Source organism: Schistocerca serialis, chromosome 2, assembly GCF_023864345.2.
Source record: "Schistocerca serialis cubense isolate TAMUIC-IGC-003099 chromosome 2, iqSchSeri2.2, whole genome shotgun sequence".
Classification (NCBI taxonomy): domain Eukaryota; kingdom Metazoa; phylum Arthropoda; class Insecta; order Orthoptera; family Acrididae; genus Schistocerca; species Schistocerca serialis.
The window spans coordinates 664,592,949-664,613,310 of NC_064639.1; the positions used below are offsets into that span (position 1 = coordinate 664,592,949).

The 20,362-nt window shown below is 37.9% G+C and overlaps 1 protein-coding gene across 2 annotated transcripts in view; it reads right to left on the reverse strand.

Annotated features, from left to right (window-relative positions):
- Positions 1 to 2,395: 2,395 nt before the first annotated feature.
- LOC126457750 (protein regulator of cytokinesis 1-like) overlaps positions 2,396 to 20,362 on the reverse strand; it is a 148,581-nt gene continuing 130,614 nt past the window's right edge. For both annotated transcript variants that reach the window (XM_050094301.1, XM_050094299.1), the window contains exon 13: positions 2,396 to 4,041. In XM_050094301.1, the coding sequence (XP_049950258.1) occupies positions 3,742 to 4,041 (300 nt within the window). In that variant the 3' untranslated portion in view covers positions 2,396 to 3,741. The remainder of the gene's footprint in view (positions 4,042 to 20,362) is intronic.

A 20,362-nucleotide genomic window follows, 5' to 3' on the forward strand; every position in this document is an offset into this window, starting at 1 on the left:
AAAAACAGCATGCTCCACAGCAGATCGGAGTGTCTCAGGGGTCAAGTTCACAATGTGTTGTGCAATACATGCCTTCAGTTCAGTTACATTCGTAAATGGAGAGCTGAACACATCTTTCAGATAACCCCACAGCCAGAAGTCACACGGATTAAGATGAGGTGATTTGGATGGTGAGGCTATAGGGAAATAACAGCTGATAATTCTAACATTTCCGAAGCACTTCTGCGGCGCCTGCTTCACTGGCCGTGCAATGTGTAGAGGAGCACTGTTTTGCATGAAAATAATCCTACCCACACATCCATGCTGTTGAAGGATTAGAATGACATTGGTGCACATAAGACTCTCATAGCATTTATCAGTGATGGTACACATAGCAGGATCCACAGGACTCATTTCATTGAAAAAATATCGCCTTACGATGAACAATGCTGTCAACCTGCTCAACAGAGTCATCTTTGCAGAATGAAGGGCTATCAGTTGATGTGGGTGCAGATTTTCTGCTGCCTACATCCAGCAATTGTGTATTGATATGTTCTTGGAGAAGGAAAGGGGCTTCCTCTGTCAACAGAATGTTCCATGGCCATTCACTGTCCACTTCCACGTGAGAAAAAATACCAGAGTGAGCATTTGTCTCCCTTGGAGGTCAACAGGAAGCAACTCGAACATGGATGATTTTATATGGACAGCAATGCACAATGTTTTGTAGGATTTTACGCACTGTGCATGGAGGCATGTCCAACATTTGGGCAATTCCCCCTGCACTACATATCTGCACACCATTGCTCAGTCCCTCCTGCACTGTTGTGGCCATATCTTCATCAGGCATCGGATCAACAACTTTCCTCCTTGCATTTCAAAAGAATCTGTCTTTTTGAATTTTATAATCATTTCCTCCAGCACTTAGCAGACATTGGACCAATGCCTATTTTGATACTCTTGAACATCTGGGACTTCTGCACGGCTACTGGCGTACAGTAACTGTTCTTCTAAAAGATCTTTACCAGCAGCATGCATTCCTTTATGAAGACAGGCACGTTGGGTGTCTTGGACGGAACAGCTGTGTGCTACGTGTCTGCTAGTGTGCATATTCTGACACTAATGACATCATCTATTTGTACAATTTTCAGTAAGTTATCCCCCCACCCCAGAGATGTTTCCCCCTGCGTCAATAATACGCTATTCAAATCTGATGTCCTTCAGAGCAGTGGTTCTCTTTTTGCAGCACTTTGAAATTGGAACTTTAATTCTGGACAACCTGTATCTTCTCAGTCATATTTCACAATGGGTTCGGTTTCAGTCCTCCACAGTACTGTGTCCCTTTGTGAAGGAGTTAGACACACAGTGTCCAGCTGCACATGCAAACACATGAAGCAATACTGTCAGCATTTCTCCAAGTTACTACTGGTGTCTGCTCAGTAGCAATAACACTACAAGCAGATGTAATGCAAAATGAGTAATATAATTTAACATCCAGAAAAATACAGTTTCATAATTATATAAAGAACAAATATTGTAGTGCCTCAAAAATTTCGGTGTAAATTCTAGAAACACTCAGCCTTCAACCGTCTCGAACACCCGATATTTTAGGTTCGAATGCGGGAGAGCGAGAACGTTTCTACCGATCTATCTGCTTCTATGTGCAGGTTGGAAGTTTGTTATTAGAAGACTGTAAGGGGGGCAAGGCAATGATGACAAGTGTTTGCCGCCAGTGCCGCAGAAGGCATAAGGAGCACTCAAGGAATAAATATGTCATATTCTTTGAGGTGTTAGTGTCTGTGGTGATTGAGAAAAAAAGACTAATGAACAATTAAATATAGATTTTTATGCACATTCATGTATTGGACTTGCTTGAGACTAGAGACTTTTGAATTTTTTCATGTCTTGGCTGTGAACAAAGAAAGACACATGTATGATATTTGAATATGTGTAAATGAGTCCGACGTGTAAGGAATAAGTTAGCTTGCAGAAATTATTATCTGTGAAAACTGAAAATATAAAGTGATTGAACTGAAAAGTATTATATGAGTACAAAAATTATTTCTAGGATAGAGAAGTATTTTAATAAATTCCTTTAACCAGCTATAGTCTTCGGAGAAGCAGCTTGTGGGAGATCAATGTAGCGGATTACCCAGAGAAGAGGATCGGCTACACGCAACGTGCAAGTTAACTGAATTGAGAAATGAATGTGTTTTGCAACCAAATACCACACTGTCTCTTGTCGTTTGAAAAACGTTAGAATATCTAAACTAGAGTCAATGAAAAAGGCATTATTTTCACATAAAGAATTAATAATTTTATTTTACTGTTAATGACAAATGAGGCATGCTACAAATTATTTATGTAAGTAGCTGTCAATTTATTGTTATAAACACTAAAACTGAGCAAAAAAGTAATAAAAATTTTAATACTGCTTTTACTGAACAAAAACTGAGTGTCACAGATATTAAATATGAAAGTAAATACTAAATTTTTAGAATAACCTAAGATACTAGAAAACAAAAATCCCAAAAGAAGTTAGTCAATCACTGTTTCAGTGCATTGGAAAATTAGATCACAGTCAATCATTTATTCACGTTTACTTCACAACAATGCTAATAGTATTTCAACGACCTGCAACTCATCACAGCCACAACTAATAGCAAAAAAAGTAAAGTCCATGCACTTTCTATTCAATGACACTTCTACCAATGTTTTCATCAAATACAGGTTAACTTCCAGTAAATTACATTATTGCACTATTTTACAAAAAAAAAATAAAAAATTATTTAACGAAAATAAAGCAATGTTCCAGAAAAATTTTAATTCTTCATATCCTTTACATCATATCATAAAGATCAGAATGGAAGACATATTACATAATGAATATAGAAATTTAACATTACATAGAATATATACCTAGTATAAGAGATCTAGAGATATTTACACAATATTATTGATAATGGTATCAACCATGTATTGAAGTTATTGCCATTACTGCTGCCATGCCAACAGAATGCTGAAAGACATTAACATGACGCTAATAATCCTCCGAGACTACAAACATGTTGATAGGTTTGCATAAAAATGCCAGAGACAAAAAACATAAATACAACAGTGTCTTATGATTTTCTGTACGTACAGTGAAACTGAGATTTTACATTAGATGCGAGACTGAAAATAGTTCAGAATTAAGTAGAACAACTGATACTACATTGTGGGAGACATGTGTATGATATAATGTTAGAGTTCCATAAGTGCAGATGATACTGATACATTCATCCCAATAAAATGTTATGGCAAATTTATGGCACATCAAAATACTAGAAAAATTGTATGTAAATAATATAAAAATGCTAATTACAATAGTAAACAATGAAGCTAGCAAAATTTTTAAAAAGAGATTGCAATAAAATATGACAGGCCTTGAAATGAATGTAAAATTTGTATTTCACTGTATGATAGAGATGATATTCGCACTGATAATTTCCAACAGACAATTTCAACACTGAACTACGGTATATGCCAGTTAGTTTCACAAATGATGGTATGTGTGTGTCAAGATAACCCATCTCCGAGTTTTGCTGATAAAACACTGCAACAAACACGTTTATCAGCTGTAATTATGTGTGAATTTTCTTCTAATATTTTTCTGTGCAAGAAAATATAAAAATATGTTATAAAACTAAATTAGAAAAACACTTATTTAAATGTATGGACACAGACAAAAGATTACAAATTCGTACAATTGTTTTACGTATTTTATCAAATTATAATTGGTAATTTCCCCCTCTGGGCTGATGTAAGTCGACACGATCGACTGGCTGAAGAAGGTGGTGTCCGCAGAGGAGTACGCACAGGAGTTCGTACACGTCGTAACGAAGGTGTTATTGTACCATTTGTTCTTTGCTGATGGAAGCCCATTTTCGACCGTGAAACAGAAGAAGTACTTTTGCAAGTTGATGCAGGTGTATGTGGACGTGAAGATGCATCATTACGATCTCTTAGACATCGCCTCTTTAGAGAACTGCGGAGTGTCCTTGCATCAGCAGTATCCAGATGAGACTGCAAAAGAAAGAATGATATTCTTAAGAAATGCTGGAAGTCTTTGCGCACAGGTTCAAAGAAAATTAGTATTAAAGAAAATAAACAAACGAGACATTACGATGCAGCAATGCTCAACATAAAATCATAGAATCATCACACCGTAGTGTTCATTACAATCTCATACACTACATTGAGCAACAACAAATCAGCATTAATTGAAAAACATGTGCTAAAAGGCACTGAAGTGCTAACTCTTTCCCAGAGAGAATTGCCACACATAAGGTTCTAAATGCCAAAATAAATGGAAAAGAAAGTACCTAAGGACTCTCAGAATATGCTGTCCTGTACTATCTGCTGGGGAGAAAGAATCAACTCAGCAATAAATTATGGTCCATGATCTATGTGAATTTGAAATCTTGGCTTTCCTTTCACAAAGTTACAAGAAAGTAAGAATTCTTAAGGAATGATTACGCTACTGCACAAGCAAACATAACTAAAAACGACAGGATACATTAACAGCAATGACAGGATTGCAACAGTAATACAAAGGAAGTCACAAATCACCCGAGACACAACAAATTCTAGTGTCATAAAAAGACCTCACAATTAATAAGTCTAAGCCCATTACAGTCGCAAAGACCCACATAGCAAAATATCCAGCTGTGGGATAGTTCTTGAAATACACATAAGGAGGCAAATTTCTTTGGTTCTTTGTGTTCACACTTCCTTCATCTGCTTCCTCAAGTGATTTGTTGTTGTTTGTGTATAGATTTCCATATACAACATTACATAACTATTTATTATTGCAGAATATTTAATTATTGATTTCCTGTGATGTTACTACTTTGTAATAATGTGTAGAATGAAACTGAAATAATGCTGACAATGTAAATCTGCTCCTGTCTACATTCTTCTTAATAGTGCTATTCGCAGACATAACAGGACTTCCAGATACCTGGGAAGCACTCTCAGAGAGAGAGAGAGAGAGAGAGAGAGAGAAGAGAGAAAAGGGGTGTGTGTGTTTGTCTGGAATGCTTCAGTATCAATATAAACAAAATTAGATATTAGTTATAGAAGGTACATTCTACAACTGTTCAGCCTAACAGAGTGGACTGAATATCGGCTAAATGCCATTATCTTCAAAAAGTGCAACTTTCATGTGGTGTGCTGTGAAACTCAAGAAAGTTTGTTTGCAGTGAACTCATAAAAAATGAAGTTTTAACAATTTTGGGTGTGTATGACAAACTGTGGTACAGTACATCTTTTAAAAGGTTTAGGTCAAACAGTTATAGAAATTGATAAACACTGAAGAATCCTAACCTCCACTCCTCTCCTCTCCCCCCTGCATGCACTGAAGATGAACGCATCGGACGTCCAAAAATGAATATAACCGAGACTGTGGAAAATATTTAAAGTGCCCTATTCAATGCTTATTATTGGAATGTAAGTGAGGTTGATGTAGCAATGATCTCCGAAGTCATGCACGCAACATTTTACATAAATTTTTTGCATGGCAAAGCATTCATCTTGAGGAGTGTCACATCTATTAACCTTTGACCAAAATATAATTGTATGAATTTTGCTGAAGTGTGTTTAGTCTTTTTTAAACATAATTCCAGTGATATTTTTCCGATATTTTGCAAGAAACTGTATTTGAATACATTACAAAATACCAGAGATGGAGAAGCTTTCAAAGCAGTTCAGTACTGCAAGTGAAAATGGCCCCCACCTGCATAGCTACCATTGCTCCAGATTCTCATGCTAGTATGTTCACAGGCTATCCCTGTACAACTGGGTCTTCACAACACAACAAACCTAAGTATATTATTCAGGCTAAACATGTAAGGGTAAAGCTGTCCTCAACACTAAGTTTGTGTTAAAACACCACTGAGGTGTCCTGGGAATGGACTGGTTTGGAGGTGGTATCCTCTTGCTTTCCTCTGATCTTCAAACTGACTTGCACAGCCAGTTATATGAAGAACTATTGTTTAACATTGACTCTGAAGCAGAGTGCAACTCAGCATTTCCAGTACGCACAAATCATTGGCAGATGTAAAGATATTATAAGTGACAGAAATAATCCAAGGATCAGCTAGCGATTGATCCACGCAGCTTTGGATCTGCAGAGTGACCCCCCACTGAGCCACACTATACATCTAACATATACATCTTGCAAATAAGGAAGTAGACTTCTGTCTTCACTAAACGATTTATGGGTACGATGGAAACCATAAATGTAATCAACATTAATACAGTAATATTCGTTACTTTAAATACTGGTGTCTGGCTTTTCCAGGTGTTTCTGTTATGGTGGATGCTAAGTGTGCACTCCCTTCAGTTACAAATATACCTGGGCTACCAATTTTCGATAACAATTACAATCCTAAATACAAGAACAAAGCATTACTATTGCATTAAGAGAAAGGAAAGCTGGAGTTATGTGTCTTCAGAGATTGACATCATTAGAAATGGAGCACTTGGTTAATTGGACAAGAATGGAGGAAAAAAGTAAACACAGGCTGTTTAGGGTATAGGCAAAATTAACACCCACATATAAAGACCAATGCTGATTTCATATACAACACTAATTACTTTATTGAGGAAAAAAATGAATGTATTATGGTTTGAACAATAAATCAATCAGGGAGCAATCAACTCTTTCACAGAACATATCAAACTCAAGTAACTGATCTTTTATTCCCACACAGACATCGCCCGCCCCCCCTCCAAAAAAGTGTGGAGCATGCAGAATATAGGGATACCTGAAACTAACTTGTCATCTAGCTTTTGTGCAGACAGTTGGTTGTGGCACCAGCGCAATCAAAGGTGTGATCTGTGATTGCTAGGCGTTGACCCTGTAATTGAGGTCTGCACGAGTGTGTCAGGGTGTTACATGACCGTGGTAGTCGACATGCTGTCCAAAGATGGCGATATGATGCATGTTGGTTTAACTCTTTCTATAGACACCTTACTGCATTTGCCATTTTGCAAAACTACTACCTTGTGGTCTTCATGCCACAATGCTTGGAAAGGTACAGTGTATGGAGGCTGAAGAAGGGCCAGAACTACAGAAATGTGGAGCACAATGTGGGAAGAGTCCACCAATTCATTGCGTGAGAAAATAGAGCATTCTTCATAGTGTGCAGCAAGTGGCCATAAGATGCCTGTAACACATTCTCAAATCTGCCATACTAAATTGGTAGTTCCATGCAGCATGGCAGTGGTGCTGGTTTAAGATAGTCTGCCATGATGCTCATGAGCTGCCCACACACTACTGCAGTCAACGATGCACCAATGCCAGATTTACATGCAGTCCAAAGTCCTAAAAGGACCAGAGGAGTCACTTCCATCCAATTCTCTTGGTGACATGTGAAAGTGACCTCTCAACTATTCCCTGCTCGCAGGATGATAATTTGTAGTGTGGTAGGCTTGGAAACTGCACAGTTTAGACAGTTCATTGAAGTGACTGGACTCAAATTGGCTGCACTAGTATGTTGTAATGTGGAGAGAACAGCCAAAGCACGCTAAACAATTTATGACGACTGTTTTTGCATTCACCTTGGTGGATATGCCTGACTGGTATAGCTAATGCCCGTCTTGTGCATCTGTTAACTGCTGTGAATACACACTTGTAACCATCTGAAGGTGGCAGGCATCTACCCGTTATGTCACTGAACCTCGCTGGAGACATAAGGAAATATCCAATGTCTGCGTGTATGTGGCATCAAACCTTGCATTACTGGCCTTGAAGGCATGTATGAGCCCAGAACCCGCACAGAACAGTCTGTTAACAATTTAGTCATGGCATTTTACTCTGGATGTGCCAGGTTGTGCACACAGTCAAATGCCACCTTCCGGGACTCTGGTGAAATGTATGGCTGTGGCTTCTATCATGAGAGATCACAGTGTATTTTAAAACTGCCACCTGGCATCTCACCTTGCTTCACTCCCAGTCCTGTAGAATAACCTTTGGTAAAAGCAGGGTATGCACAGGGTTGATAAGAAAAAAAATCCAAGGAGTCCCAAACCCATATTTTTTTTTATGTATCCAGCATGATCACATGCACAGTAATTTTTAGTGCCTCATTTGGAAGTGGTGGGGGAAAGATTTCAAAGAATATTTTATTCTACTAAAATTCAATAGTTACTGCTGAAAAGGCACAGTATTTACATATTGCTTATTGATAACTATCCATAATCTGGCAACACTGCTACTAACCACTTTTCACAACTTTACAAGAGAGGGTGCAGGAGGAAAGAAGTCTCTCAAAGAACTATCTCTTCTGGCTGTAAAAGAGTAGGTGGTGTTATTAGGGTGCTCCGAGCCATTCACAACTGTGCTCGAGCTGAATGACACGCTAAGATTATTTTTTTGCTTGTTTTGCAATCGTGATATGTTGAAAAAAAAAATCTGTAGCAATAACACACATATCTGAAGCCATGTAGTCTTTGTATCGTGATAATACACTGCCAGGGATAAAAAGTATAGCCTTCAAGAGCTTTCAAATTCACTCAAGATTTATTGTTGCAATAGTCCATACGGAGCACATGAAATGATTACATTTACAGATCAACAGCACAAGCAGTTCTGAGGTATCAGGTATCAGCCCATGCTGAAACACTGATATTAGTACATGGTGTAGCCTCTGCAGGCATCAATGCAAATGCTGACTCTGGCATTCAGTCGATCACACAGATGGTGAATGCTGTCCCTGGATACATTACGCCATGCCTGCTTGACCTGTTCATGTATTTCTGTAGAGTTGTCAGTTGACGAGTTGCACGAGTCTGTTCTAGTCTCATCATATCTCACATGTGTTCGATTGGGGACATGTCCAGAGATTGTGCTGGTCAGGGAAGTTGCTACACATCTTGCAGAGCATGCTGAGTTTCAGGAGGGGGCATTATCCTGTTGGAATTAGGCCTGTTGACAAAATATCAATATATAAAAGTGACATTTCTTTCAATATTATATCGAAATGTTGATATCAAAATGGTAATGTCAAGTGCAGATATTTTCATTTTATATTATATTTTTTTCACCATTTTCAGTAGATATCTGGAACTGTTATTTTGAATTCATAGTAGAACTTAATTTTACTTTCACTGTGTGAATGAGCCTTACTACTTTTTGAGCTTTCATCATGTCCAATGGGAAGCAAGAATAGGTAGCCCAAAAGAAGAGCTCTGATGGCACTGGGAGGTGGCTGTTCGAATGGAATAACAAGATTTCAGATGTGAAGAAACAGCACATCAGTAGTGGTAGAAAATAATTTTTAGCCCAACCAGTGTGCTATTTCCTCACATCGGCATTTTCAAAAAACAGTTGCTGCAAATCACTAACAAAAATCTAAATGACAAGATTGGTTTTTGTGGCAGGTTGAAATGTGCAAGGCGAAATGCTGATCTAACTGGAGTTACCAACAGAAACTGCACTATTTACCTTCTTCACACAATTTTCCCACATCAGCATGAAAAATGGTTTTTTCAACATGTAGACAATGACTAATTAAGAAAATAAGGTATGAGAGGTTAACTGGAGTGAAAATTACATTACAGTGCACCTTGTACACAGCTGTTAATTAACAACATAACAGTCGACCAAGAAAGTACTGTAATACCAGCTATTCATCTGCATGAAGTCCCAGTATTAACTCACCAATTTTCAAATTAAATTTTCTTCTTTCAGTTCTTGCTCTAAGGGGGACATGCAGGCTCCTAGCTTTTTGATATACAGAATATCTAATATTAAGTCAATACTTAAACATACAACTCTAAAACCGGCAGTATATTTACAATGTGCAGCTGATATTTTAATAGGCCAATATATTGATATTTTTTCCTTCGATATATTGATGCTTTCTGTCAATATATCGAAGGCCAATAATGACATTTTTTAAAATATCGATATATCGGATTCCCGATATTTTTAAAAATATCTACAAGCGTCGTTGCAACAATACATCGCCTTCCTGTTTCAAGAACAGCGAAAGAACTGGTGTAACAACATTCCGCATCTACTGAGTGCATACCCTCTAGAAACACCAAATGTGAAAGGAAGTTACAGCTTATTGCACTCCACACGATAAGGCCTGAGATGGGGCCAGTGTGTATGGGACGAATGCACTCTACAAGGTAGCACTCACATCAACATTGTACATGTGAACAACCATCACTTTGAGTGCGGGCAGAATATGCTTTCATTGCTGAAGACCAGGGCAACCCATTCCATCTTCCAAGTGATCCTCTGATGACACCAGTCAAGCCAAATATGTTGATGCTGTGGTAAGAATGTAAGACAGCCCGGAGGTGTGTGTATCTGTAGCCCACTGTTAATAAACGGTTTGCAACAATTGTGTTGACATGTCTGGGCTCACAAGCCCTATCTCTGCTGTGGCAGCTGCATGATCTGCCACTGCTGTCTTTACAATACGGTGATCCTGGCAGGCGTCTATGCTGCATGGATGTCCAGAGCTTTGTATATGGGTGTGAGAATGTTCTTGTGACCACTGATATCAGCATCAGTGCACAACTGATGCTGCATCTCCAACTTGTGTGGCAGTTCTCTGACAGGACCATGTCACCAATCGGAAGGCCACAATTTGACCTCTTTCAAACTTGTTCAGCTGGTTGTAGGAAGCACGAGTGCTTCTCCATGGCATGGTTGCCTATTTGCTTCACATGCTTGCACCACACTGAACCTTCTGACCATGAGAAATCCCTATTTAAAAGTAGACACAGATGGCTTTCTGGTAGCTATGTCACTATGTTTTGGTAGATGACATTGAAACTGTTATGAGTATATCTGCTATCTCCCAGATGGCATATGTTGTCATTGGATCACAATTGGTGTCATCTTTCCAGGTGTACTAATTTTTATTCCGGCAATATATATGGAGTTTCTAAGGAGTATTTTGTTCATATAATGAGTTCCAAGCACGCATACAAAATTTTTTTCTCAACCAAGGTATTTTAATGAGTATAAGGACTCTGTACACAACCTATAAAAGTTGCAATTGTTGACCTGTCACAAGATTGTTGTAGTTCAAAATGTTTACCCAACTAGAAATGTGAGAAAAGTAGTCAGCACCAATGTTCTCTGCACCTTTAATATGACATACATGTGTGGTAAACTGAATGATACATTCAATATGACTGAGTTGCAAAAAGGAACACTTCTCACTGACACCCTGAAAGGGCCTGGTCTGTATAGATTGTCACTGGCTGTACTTCGATTTGAGGACAAAATTGTGTTGCCCTCTCGTGTATCACCAAGAGCTTCCTACTATCACTGCATTTCCTTTGCCTTAGCTGTATTACGGTACAGGGTGGACGAGCAGTACTGCCTCTGCTATGCTCACCTGCGGATAACAGAAAGTCCGCTTGAGTACTTGTTTGCCCTTAGTGTTGTGGCCGGTCTTGAATGGAAGCTGTTGCCTTAAGGTGATGGCAATAAAAATACACCATGCCAGAAAATGTCTCAATTGTTTATAAACCACTGGCTCCAGAAGCTCAAGTTAAACAGATAATTTCTCTGGTAATGGGCAGATACCATTTGTTGAGATCTGATAGCCAAGGAAGGCTACTTCATTTTTGCCAGTAACACACCCATCTTTGTTCAACACAATGCCACGTTATATAGTCTCTGTCGTGCTTCATGAACATGCCTGTCACACATATAAGCATTAGATGGGAATACCACGATGTCATTCAAAGATGCAAAATAAAATGGCAGTCATTGCAAAAATTTATCAATGAAACAGCGTCAAATTTGGGCCATTTTTAGGTCGAAATGATGTGAATAAGAATTAAAAAAAAAAAAAAAAAAAATTAAATGTGTAATCATTGCTGTCACTAGGCACCATTAGAATTTGATTATAAGCCTTGTGGCACTCCAAAATAGTGAAAACATCTGCACCTGCTAAAGGTACACGTGAATTCTTGAATATTAGATATGGGATACATATCTGGGACAGTTCTAACATCCCATCTGCAGTAATCACCCTGAAGATGACACAAATCATTCCTCTTTAAGGGCCAGGTCTAGAAGAGGTGCCCATGGACCACTGGAACAAAGTACAATTCCTGACAACCATTTCCCCAGTCTTTAGTTTCTCTTAGGTGTTCTATTATAAACCTGAGAACACTTTGTGAAGCAGGTGGGCCCTGTGTCATTTGTGTATAATGCATGGTATTGTGCTTAACACCACTTTTGTTTCAACCTAAGTGACACTGATGAAAAATCTACAGTATGCACAATATTAGAGTTCTGAAAGAATTTCTGATCATACCAACAACAGAATGACCCTGAGTTCCAGTCACTTTACGACTGTCAATCACGTTTATTACACATTTGATCACTAAGTCCACAGTTAGTACAAAAAGTCAAAGAAAAATCAACAACTAAGATAAGCTGAGCAATGTCAGCAAACACAAAAGTCCACTTGAAATGGGATGCAAAACCTATTTCGGATGTCAGATTTTTTGCAGCCATGAGTGAGAATAGAAATTAGACCTGAAATTTTGACAGGTATATGTAACCACATTGATGCAGAACTGTACACTGGACTTGGTAGTGACTGAGTTGTCTGAGTAGATGCTGTACTGCTATAAATGGCCTACTCACCACTGTGGTGCTGACTGAACAGCACGAGACAATGTCCATTTTGTTGGTGGTGCTATCTCTGGGTGCTGTGATCTGTCACACTCAATCCAGATTGCCCTCGCTGTTTAAGTAGCCACACGGCTTTGTGCACTTTGCAGCTTGTGATCCAAAATGACAACAGCAAATGTTAGCAGCATGAGCTTGGAACTGACTGCGATCTTGATTTTGAAGGGCAGAAGAATGTTGAGAATGTGGTGACCTTTTATTAGGAACAGTCAATAGCTGTAACACCTGAAACTGCTTGGCCATCATTTCAACCATGGTACACATATTCCAGAGTTTTTGAAATATGCTTGGTGAGTACCGGAACAAGTTGGCTAATTAGTGAGACTCATGTCTTTGAATGAGCTTGGCGGTTGTCATTTGTAATCAGCTGGACCGTTGGTAGCTGTTGGTGTCACGAGCACCACAGAAGTCGAATCTCAGGTTGCATACACTCTATAGGCAATTTTAGGAACAATATGTAAAGACTACCCCTTTTGCCCTATCAAAGCTAACTGTATCTGTGAAGGTGGCTGTTGTTGCCAGATATGAAATAATCAATATCAGAAACCACACTAGTGCCAATCTTAGCATGAAATTGTCACCAAAACTACGATAGGTTTTTGTCACCAAGTTTTTCATGGTCCAGTACTTTTGATCAGGTAGTTTAGTGTAACTAGCAACTAAAGGCATTTTGAGAATTTTTGGGTGCAAAATAATGTTCAAAACTAAAATGGTCACCCACTGGTCCAGGTTGCCGACTGCCAATGTAAACCGCATCTTCAGTGACCTGTTGATGTGCAAAAATGTTCTCCAGAATATTGAGCCATATTTCATGTAAATAACAGAGTCCACAACTGTAAGTGTAGCACAGATGAACCATGTGAGCTGGCAGGTGGAAAGTCTTAACATGGGTGCAAAGTTGCAGGGATACCTGACAAATATTATTGCACTTGGTCTGAGGTTGAATTTGCTTGTGGCACTGCTTTGTTGTACATATAAGAGAGCTACAAAACATCCAGTTGCTCTCACTGCCGATGGCGAGTAGCAGGTTATGCACGTGACAAAACTGCATTATGCGCAACATGGAAAGTAACGTGACCACAGCGATACCGGTATCCTAAGAATGTCCCAAGAAAAGACCATGATGGTAAAATTACAGAGATTCAACAGGACACAGAGGCTTACTGGCAATTGTTTTTCCCTTGAAACATTCACGACAAACGGGAAAAGGGGAACTGACAATGGTACACAGGTACCATATGCCAAAAACTCGTTTGTGGAGTGTAGATGTAGATGATAATCTCAGACAAAATCAGTTTTGATTCTGGAGAAATGTAGGAACACATGAGACAATATTGATCCTACAACTTATGTAAGAAGATAAGGCGAAGAAAGGTAAATCTAAGTTTATAGCATTTGTGAGGTTTTGTGAAAGCTTTTGACAATGATGACTGGAATACACTATTTGAAATTCTGAAAATAGTAGGAATACCATACAGGGAGCAAAAGCTTATTTACAACTTATGCAGAAACCCTATTACCATTATACGAGTTTGAGAACATGAAAAGGAAGCTGTAATTGAGAAGGGAGCGAAACCGGTGCTGTAGCCTATCCCCAGTGTAGAAAGGAAATTAAAGTTCAAGAAGATGAAGAAGAAGAAGAAGAACACTGAGGTTTTCCAGTGACACCTATTCTGTCAGAGGCAGCAACGAACATCAAAGAGCAGCTGAAAATAATTAATATTGTCTCCAAAAGAGGTTAAAAGATGAACATCAACTGAAGTAAAACAAGTGTAATGAAATGAAATCGAATTAAAACAGGCGATGCTGAGGGAATTAGATTAAGACTATTTTCTTAAGGCACGAGGGTCATTCAAATATAAACCAGAATATTGCAACACAGTTTGACTGGTAATATGTACAATAGAAATGGAGTGCCACATTTTCCGACACAGCTTCTGTCAACTGAAACCTCTGCTCCATCAGGTAGGAAGTTTCCCGATCTCTCTAAGGAAGGAAGAAGTTGGCTGTCCCAGTAACAAATTGTACATATATTGTTTGAGCACAGTTTCACCTTCAAAATGGTGGAATTTCAAGAGGTTGCTAGAGTTTTTATAAGCGAGAACTGACATATGAGGTCAAGCACTGTCATGTAAAAGGAAGAAATTGCAAACCGGTTGCAGGCACTGTCTGTTGCGATAAGCAGTCTTGGCATCATCCAGCAGCTTGCCAACATTTATCGTCCATTGCCTATGCAGATAGTCAATCAATACCAGAGCATAGATGCCCAGTCATTCCAGCCTGACAAGTCTTGGCCTTGCCCGGTGCACCCTCTCCAACTTTTCTCCACCATGTACTTGCCCTCTTGTTCTCCACAGTATAGTGATGGCTCCATGTTTCACAGCATGTCACGATAAGAGTCCAAGAAGGCCTCTCTTCTTCCTAAATGATTCAGAAGTCACTGACAGATGTCTTTCCTTAGTCTTTTCTGCCTTTGTGAGAAGAGATGGAAACTACCTTGCTGGGCTAATGCACAGCTTTAATATGTCCTTCACTGATGCTGGTCATCGGTCACTGTGTTTGGCTTTTATTTTCAACTTTATCACGACCATTTTAAAACTTCTGAGCCCAACTGAACACTTAGAGATTTTTCCCAGAATAACATCAACTAATTTTGCTTTTAGTTTCTCTAAATGTCACTCAATTTCACACCTTTGCAGATGAAAAAGCAAATAATAACATATTACGGAACAGATCCAATACCTTTTGTACACTTTCTCCATTCCCCCCACAAGCAATTTCCTATGCTTCACTGTTCACAACACTGTGTGAGGCAAATGAACAATGTCAGGTCTATATTTGAATGACCCTTGTACTTGCCTGGAGTGTAGTCTTGTACATGAAACATAGATGATACACAGTTAACACAAGAGAAACATTTGAAATGGTGTACTACAGAAAAAAAATGCTGAACATGAGATAAGTAGACTGAATAATCAAAAGGTACTGAATCAAATTGGAAATAAGAGAAATTTATAGGCAAACTGATAAAAAGAAAGGTTCAGTTGATAAGACACGTCTAGAGATGTAGACCAAGGTTTAAATACAGTACGTAGATTCAAATGGATGTAGATTACAGTATTTATGCAGAGATGAAGTTTGTACAGGACAGACTAGGGCTGAGAGCACCCACAAACCAGTCTTTGGGCTGAAGACTACAACAGCACTGATGTATGACAATACCAAAAAGAACTTTTGATTGTGGTGTGAGAAAAAAATATGCAGGTTAAAAGAACAGTATCTGCACAACAAAGAAGTGCCAGTGTGTTTCCTTCTTACAGAATTACTCACATAATGGGCAGAAGTATATCTCAAGGTCCTCTCACATAAAACCTGAGGCAGAAAACTAGTTCCTGTGGAGATACTGAAAAGTTGACACTACCCATTCATTATACACAGATAGGGGGAATCAATATTTGAGTATAGCTTGCAAATATTAATAGAAATGTGAGTTATGGCCTGACTACACAAGCTTATTGAAGTATTACAATAAAAAAGTCGTTATGTTGGCAGCGATGCATTATAGAAAAAGAACTGTAACTTATCTACAAATTAATGGATTTTTGTTTTTATAGCAATACCTTTGCATGCACCATACAACAGACTTTTCATTTAAAAGTGTCTTTCTTTTATGTCACAATTTTTGTCAGTAAATACGGCTAATTACCTTTAATGCATTAAACACGTGCAACAATGTTTTGATGTCACTACACAACACCTAATTTCCATGCAGGTATCTCGTTAACCACCACCTCAGAGACATGAGTCAGTTTTTACTTCCCACCTTAAGAACTGAAATTTTACCAAGTGTAGAAACCCTTGATTATATGTTGTAAAACTATTTCACTTTATTTCAATCTATAATTGCCAATATTTGTGCACTACTTGAATTTACAGGACAATAAAGAGACAGAAGAAATGTCATGGGTTCTCTTACTTCGCAAGATAAAAAGTTTTGAATCAGTAACTGCATTAAGTTTGTTCAAATATGCACTTAATTTGAAGCAGTTCCTTTGACTTTTTCAGTATTAGTAAATGGCAGATAATAATTACTTCTCATTGAGCCCCATGTCATTCAATAGTTTTACATTATGACTAGCAATTTTTTTTTTTAAATTTTAATGATTGAAATTTTTTGTAGATATTAAATTAAATACCACAATTTAAATAATGCTGCAATCTATTAGCCTCCCAAATTAATTAAATCATCTTCCTTCTTAAAGTATACATAAACTTGTCTTACACAACAAACCACATAAAAGTATTCTCTACTCTCAACACACATTCCCTGAAAGCTGCTGCTGCTCTTATTGTTGTTATTGACTTGTTTTGCTGGGTGCAGTAAATAAAATTATTTTTCTGCATTAAGTTACCAAACTTCCATATGTTTATCCCTAGTTCCCTAAATGCCTTCTGCAGGATGTTCTTGAGTTTACACCACATATAACTCTTATTGCGCGTTTTTGTGCCCGGAAAAATTTAGCTTGGCTTGATGAATTACCCCAAAAAATAATGCCATATGACATTATGGAATGAAAGTAAGCATAGTATGCCAGCTTCTTCATTTTTATATGCCCAATGACTGATACAATTTGCATTGCGAACAGAGATTTGTTAGGACACTTCAGCAGTTCTGTGGTGTGCTCCTCCCAGTTGAATTTATTATCAAGCTGTAATCCCAAGAATTAAACACTGTCCACTTCTATCTGCTTGTCATCGTATGTTAGGCATTTACTCGTGGGACACCCCTTACAAGTTCTGAAGTGCATGTAATGTGTTTTTTTCAAAGTAATGTGTTTTTTTCAAAGTTTAGTGACAAAGAATTGGCTAGGAACCAGTGATTAATATCCACAAATATTTTATTAGCTGATCTTTCTAAGACTACACTTGATTTGCTATTTATTGCAATGTTTGTATCATCAGCAAACAAAACAAACTTGGCATTTGGTAATGTTACTGATGAAAGGTCATTGATATACACAAGAAAAGTAATGGCCCTAAGATGGAACCTTGTGGGACCACACATGTAATTAGTTCAAAGCTGGATGACGCCTGTTAGCTTAATACATGTCTATTTCCTAATAACACCCTTTGTTTCCTGCCATAGATATAGGTTTTGAACAGTTTCTTTGCAGCATTTACTGTTACACCATAATATTCTAATTTATTTAAAAGGATATTGTGATTTACACAGTCAAATGCCTTTGATGACAGATCACAAAATAGACAAATTGCCTGAAATTTTTTGTCTAATGAATTAAGTACATTTTCACTATAAGTGTAGATAGCCTTCTCAATATCAGAACCCTTTAGAAATCCGAACTGCGACTCTGACAGTATGTTATTTGTGATAAAATGGTTATAAAGCCGACTGAATATTACCTTTTCTAAAATTTTTGAGAATGCTGGCAAAAGTGAAATTGTACGGAAATTTGATGCTATTATGTTATCTCCATTCTTAAAGAGTGGCTTCACTTCAGTATATTTCAACCATCCAGGAAATATTCCACTGATAAATGACTGGTTATACAGATAGCTTAATATGTTACTCAACTCAGAATCACATTCTTTAATTAACTTTGTTGGTATTTCATCATACCCATTAGATGTTTTTGATTTTAAAGATTTTATGAGGGACATTACTTCTGCTGGGGTAGTGAGGGTCAAATTCATATTATGGAAGTTACTTGAAATGTCTGGTCTGAGGTATTCTATAGCAGCATCTACAGAACCTGACAACCCCATCTTTTCAGTAATAGTTATGAAATGTTTGTTAAAAAGTTCTGCAACACTATACACATCTGTCACCAATGTATCATTTACTGCTAATGCTATCTGTTCCTCTTTATGTCTGGTTCTACTGGTCTCCTCCTTCACTATATCCCATATTGTCTTTATTTTATTATCTGATATGACTATCTTTTCCTTGTAATATATTTGCTTTGATGTCCGTATTACAGTCTAATATTTTGCAGAATTTCTTGTAATGTGCTACAGCATCAACATCAGAACTGTTTCCCATTGAAAGATACAGTTTTCTTTTTGTTTTACAAGATACCTCTATTCCATGAGTAATCCAATGCTTCTTTGTAGACTTCGCTCTAACCTTGGTTAGTTTTGGGGGAAAACAGTGTTCAAATAAGGTAAGCACTTTATTAAGAAAAGTGTTATATTTTTTGTTCATGCTACGAGCACTGTAAACATCACTCCAGTGAGTGTCTCTGAGGAGTGTACTAAAAAAATCAATTTTTGGCTTATTGATTACCCTCTTGAGCTCAGATTTAATATCCTGTTCAGTATTAACATCAGGAACGGCATATCATGGTCTGAGAGGCCATTGACTGTTGGTTTTGTAATATAAGCCTGTTCATTGGACTTTTCTATAAAGATATTATCAATGGCTGTTTGTGAGCAACTGGTTACCCTAGTAGGGAACTTAACAGTGGGAATTAAGCTGAATGATAGTGTTACTAACTCAAATAAGTTCTTATTGGGCAAGTCTTTAAGGAAATCTACATTAAAGTCGCCAGCAACCACTACTTCTTTGTTTTTGGTTATTAAATGGGCCAGTACAGCTTCAAGGTAGTTTATCAACAGATTAAAGTTACCTCCAGGTGCTCGATACACACACTTGATATTATGAAGGATTTTTTGTGAAATTCTACTTCTGTTGCACATGCTACCATGTGCTGTTCTGGGCAAAATTTATGAATGTCTATGTTCTTAAATTTATGACAGTTCCCGATGAATGTGGCAACTCCTCCTTTCTCCATTTCTGCTCCACAAAAGTGAGATGCTAACCTAAATCCTGTAACACTTAAAAGTTCTATACCAGTGGTCACATGATGTTCACAGAGGCAGATTATGTCAGCCGGATTTGAGGACTCGAATTCATCTATGCAGATAATTGATTCATTAATTTTGTTTCTCAGTCCATGAATATTTTAATGCAATAAAGATAGCTGACATTTCACATTGACTGAGCTGAAATTGGGTAGAGTTGAAATTTCTGCTGATTGTTGAAAATTCTTAACTAACACCTGTTTATGCTAACATAATAAGCTAGAATTATGGTTTTTGGTTTCTTTCTCAAACTGAAGGTTTGTCTCAATCCTAACCCCTCTTAAAACTTGGTTTCTTTCTGTCTTCCCTACCCTAAAAAAGGGTCTTTTCTGAACCCTAAGACCACTGGTATTTTATCACTCATGACAGTGCCTCCCCCCTTTAACTTTCCTGCTATTTTCCCAGCCAGTTTACACTTCCCTTTCCTGTTGAGGTGAAGGCCATGCCTAGTATGATCCAATATATTGAGAGAATCAACAGGAACCACACCAATGTGTGACCCTGCACCCGACATACACAGCCTTTCCAACTCCAAATTAACTCTCTTGACAGAAGAGTTCAAATGAGATCGGTCATGGTGCCCAAGAACATATACAAACTCAATACTAGTATGCTTTGATGCTGATGCAATCTTTGCCAGGTCACATTCTATACTGTACCCAGGACCTCTGTCAGTACTATTAACTGGCCCACCCACTATAACCACAGTGTCTTCCTTAGTGAAATCTTTGCAAAGTCATCCTAAATCCTCAGTCACCTGCTTCAGACCAGCACTAGGTTTAAAAA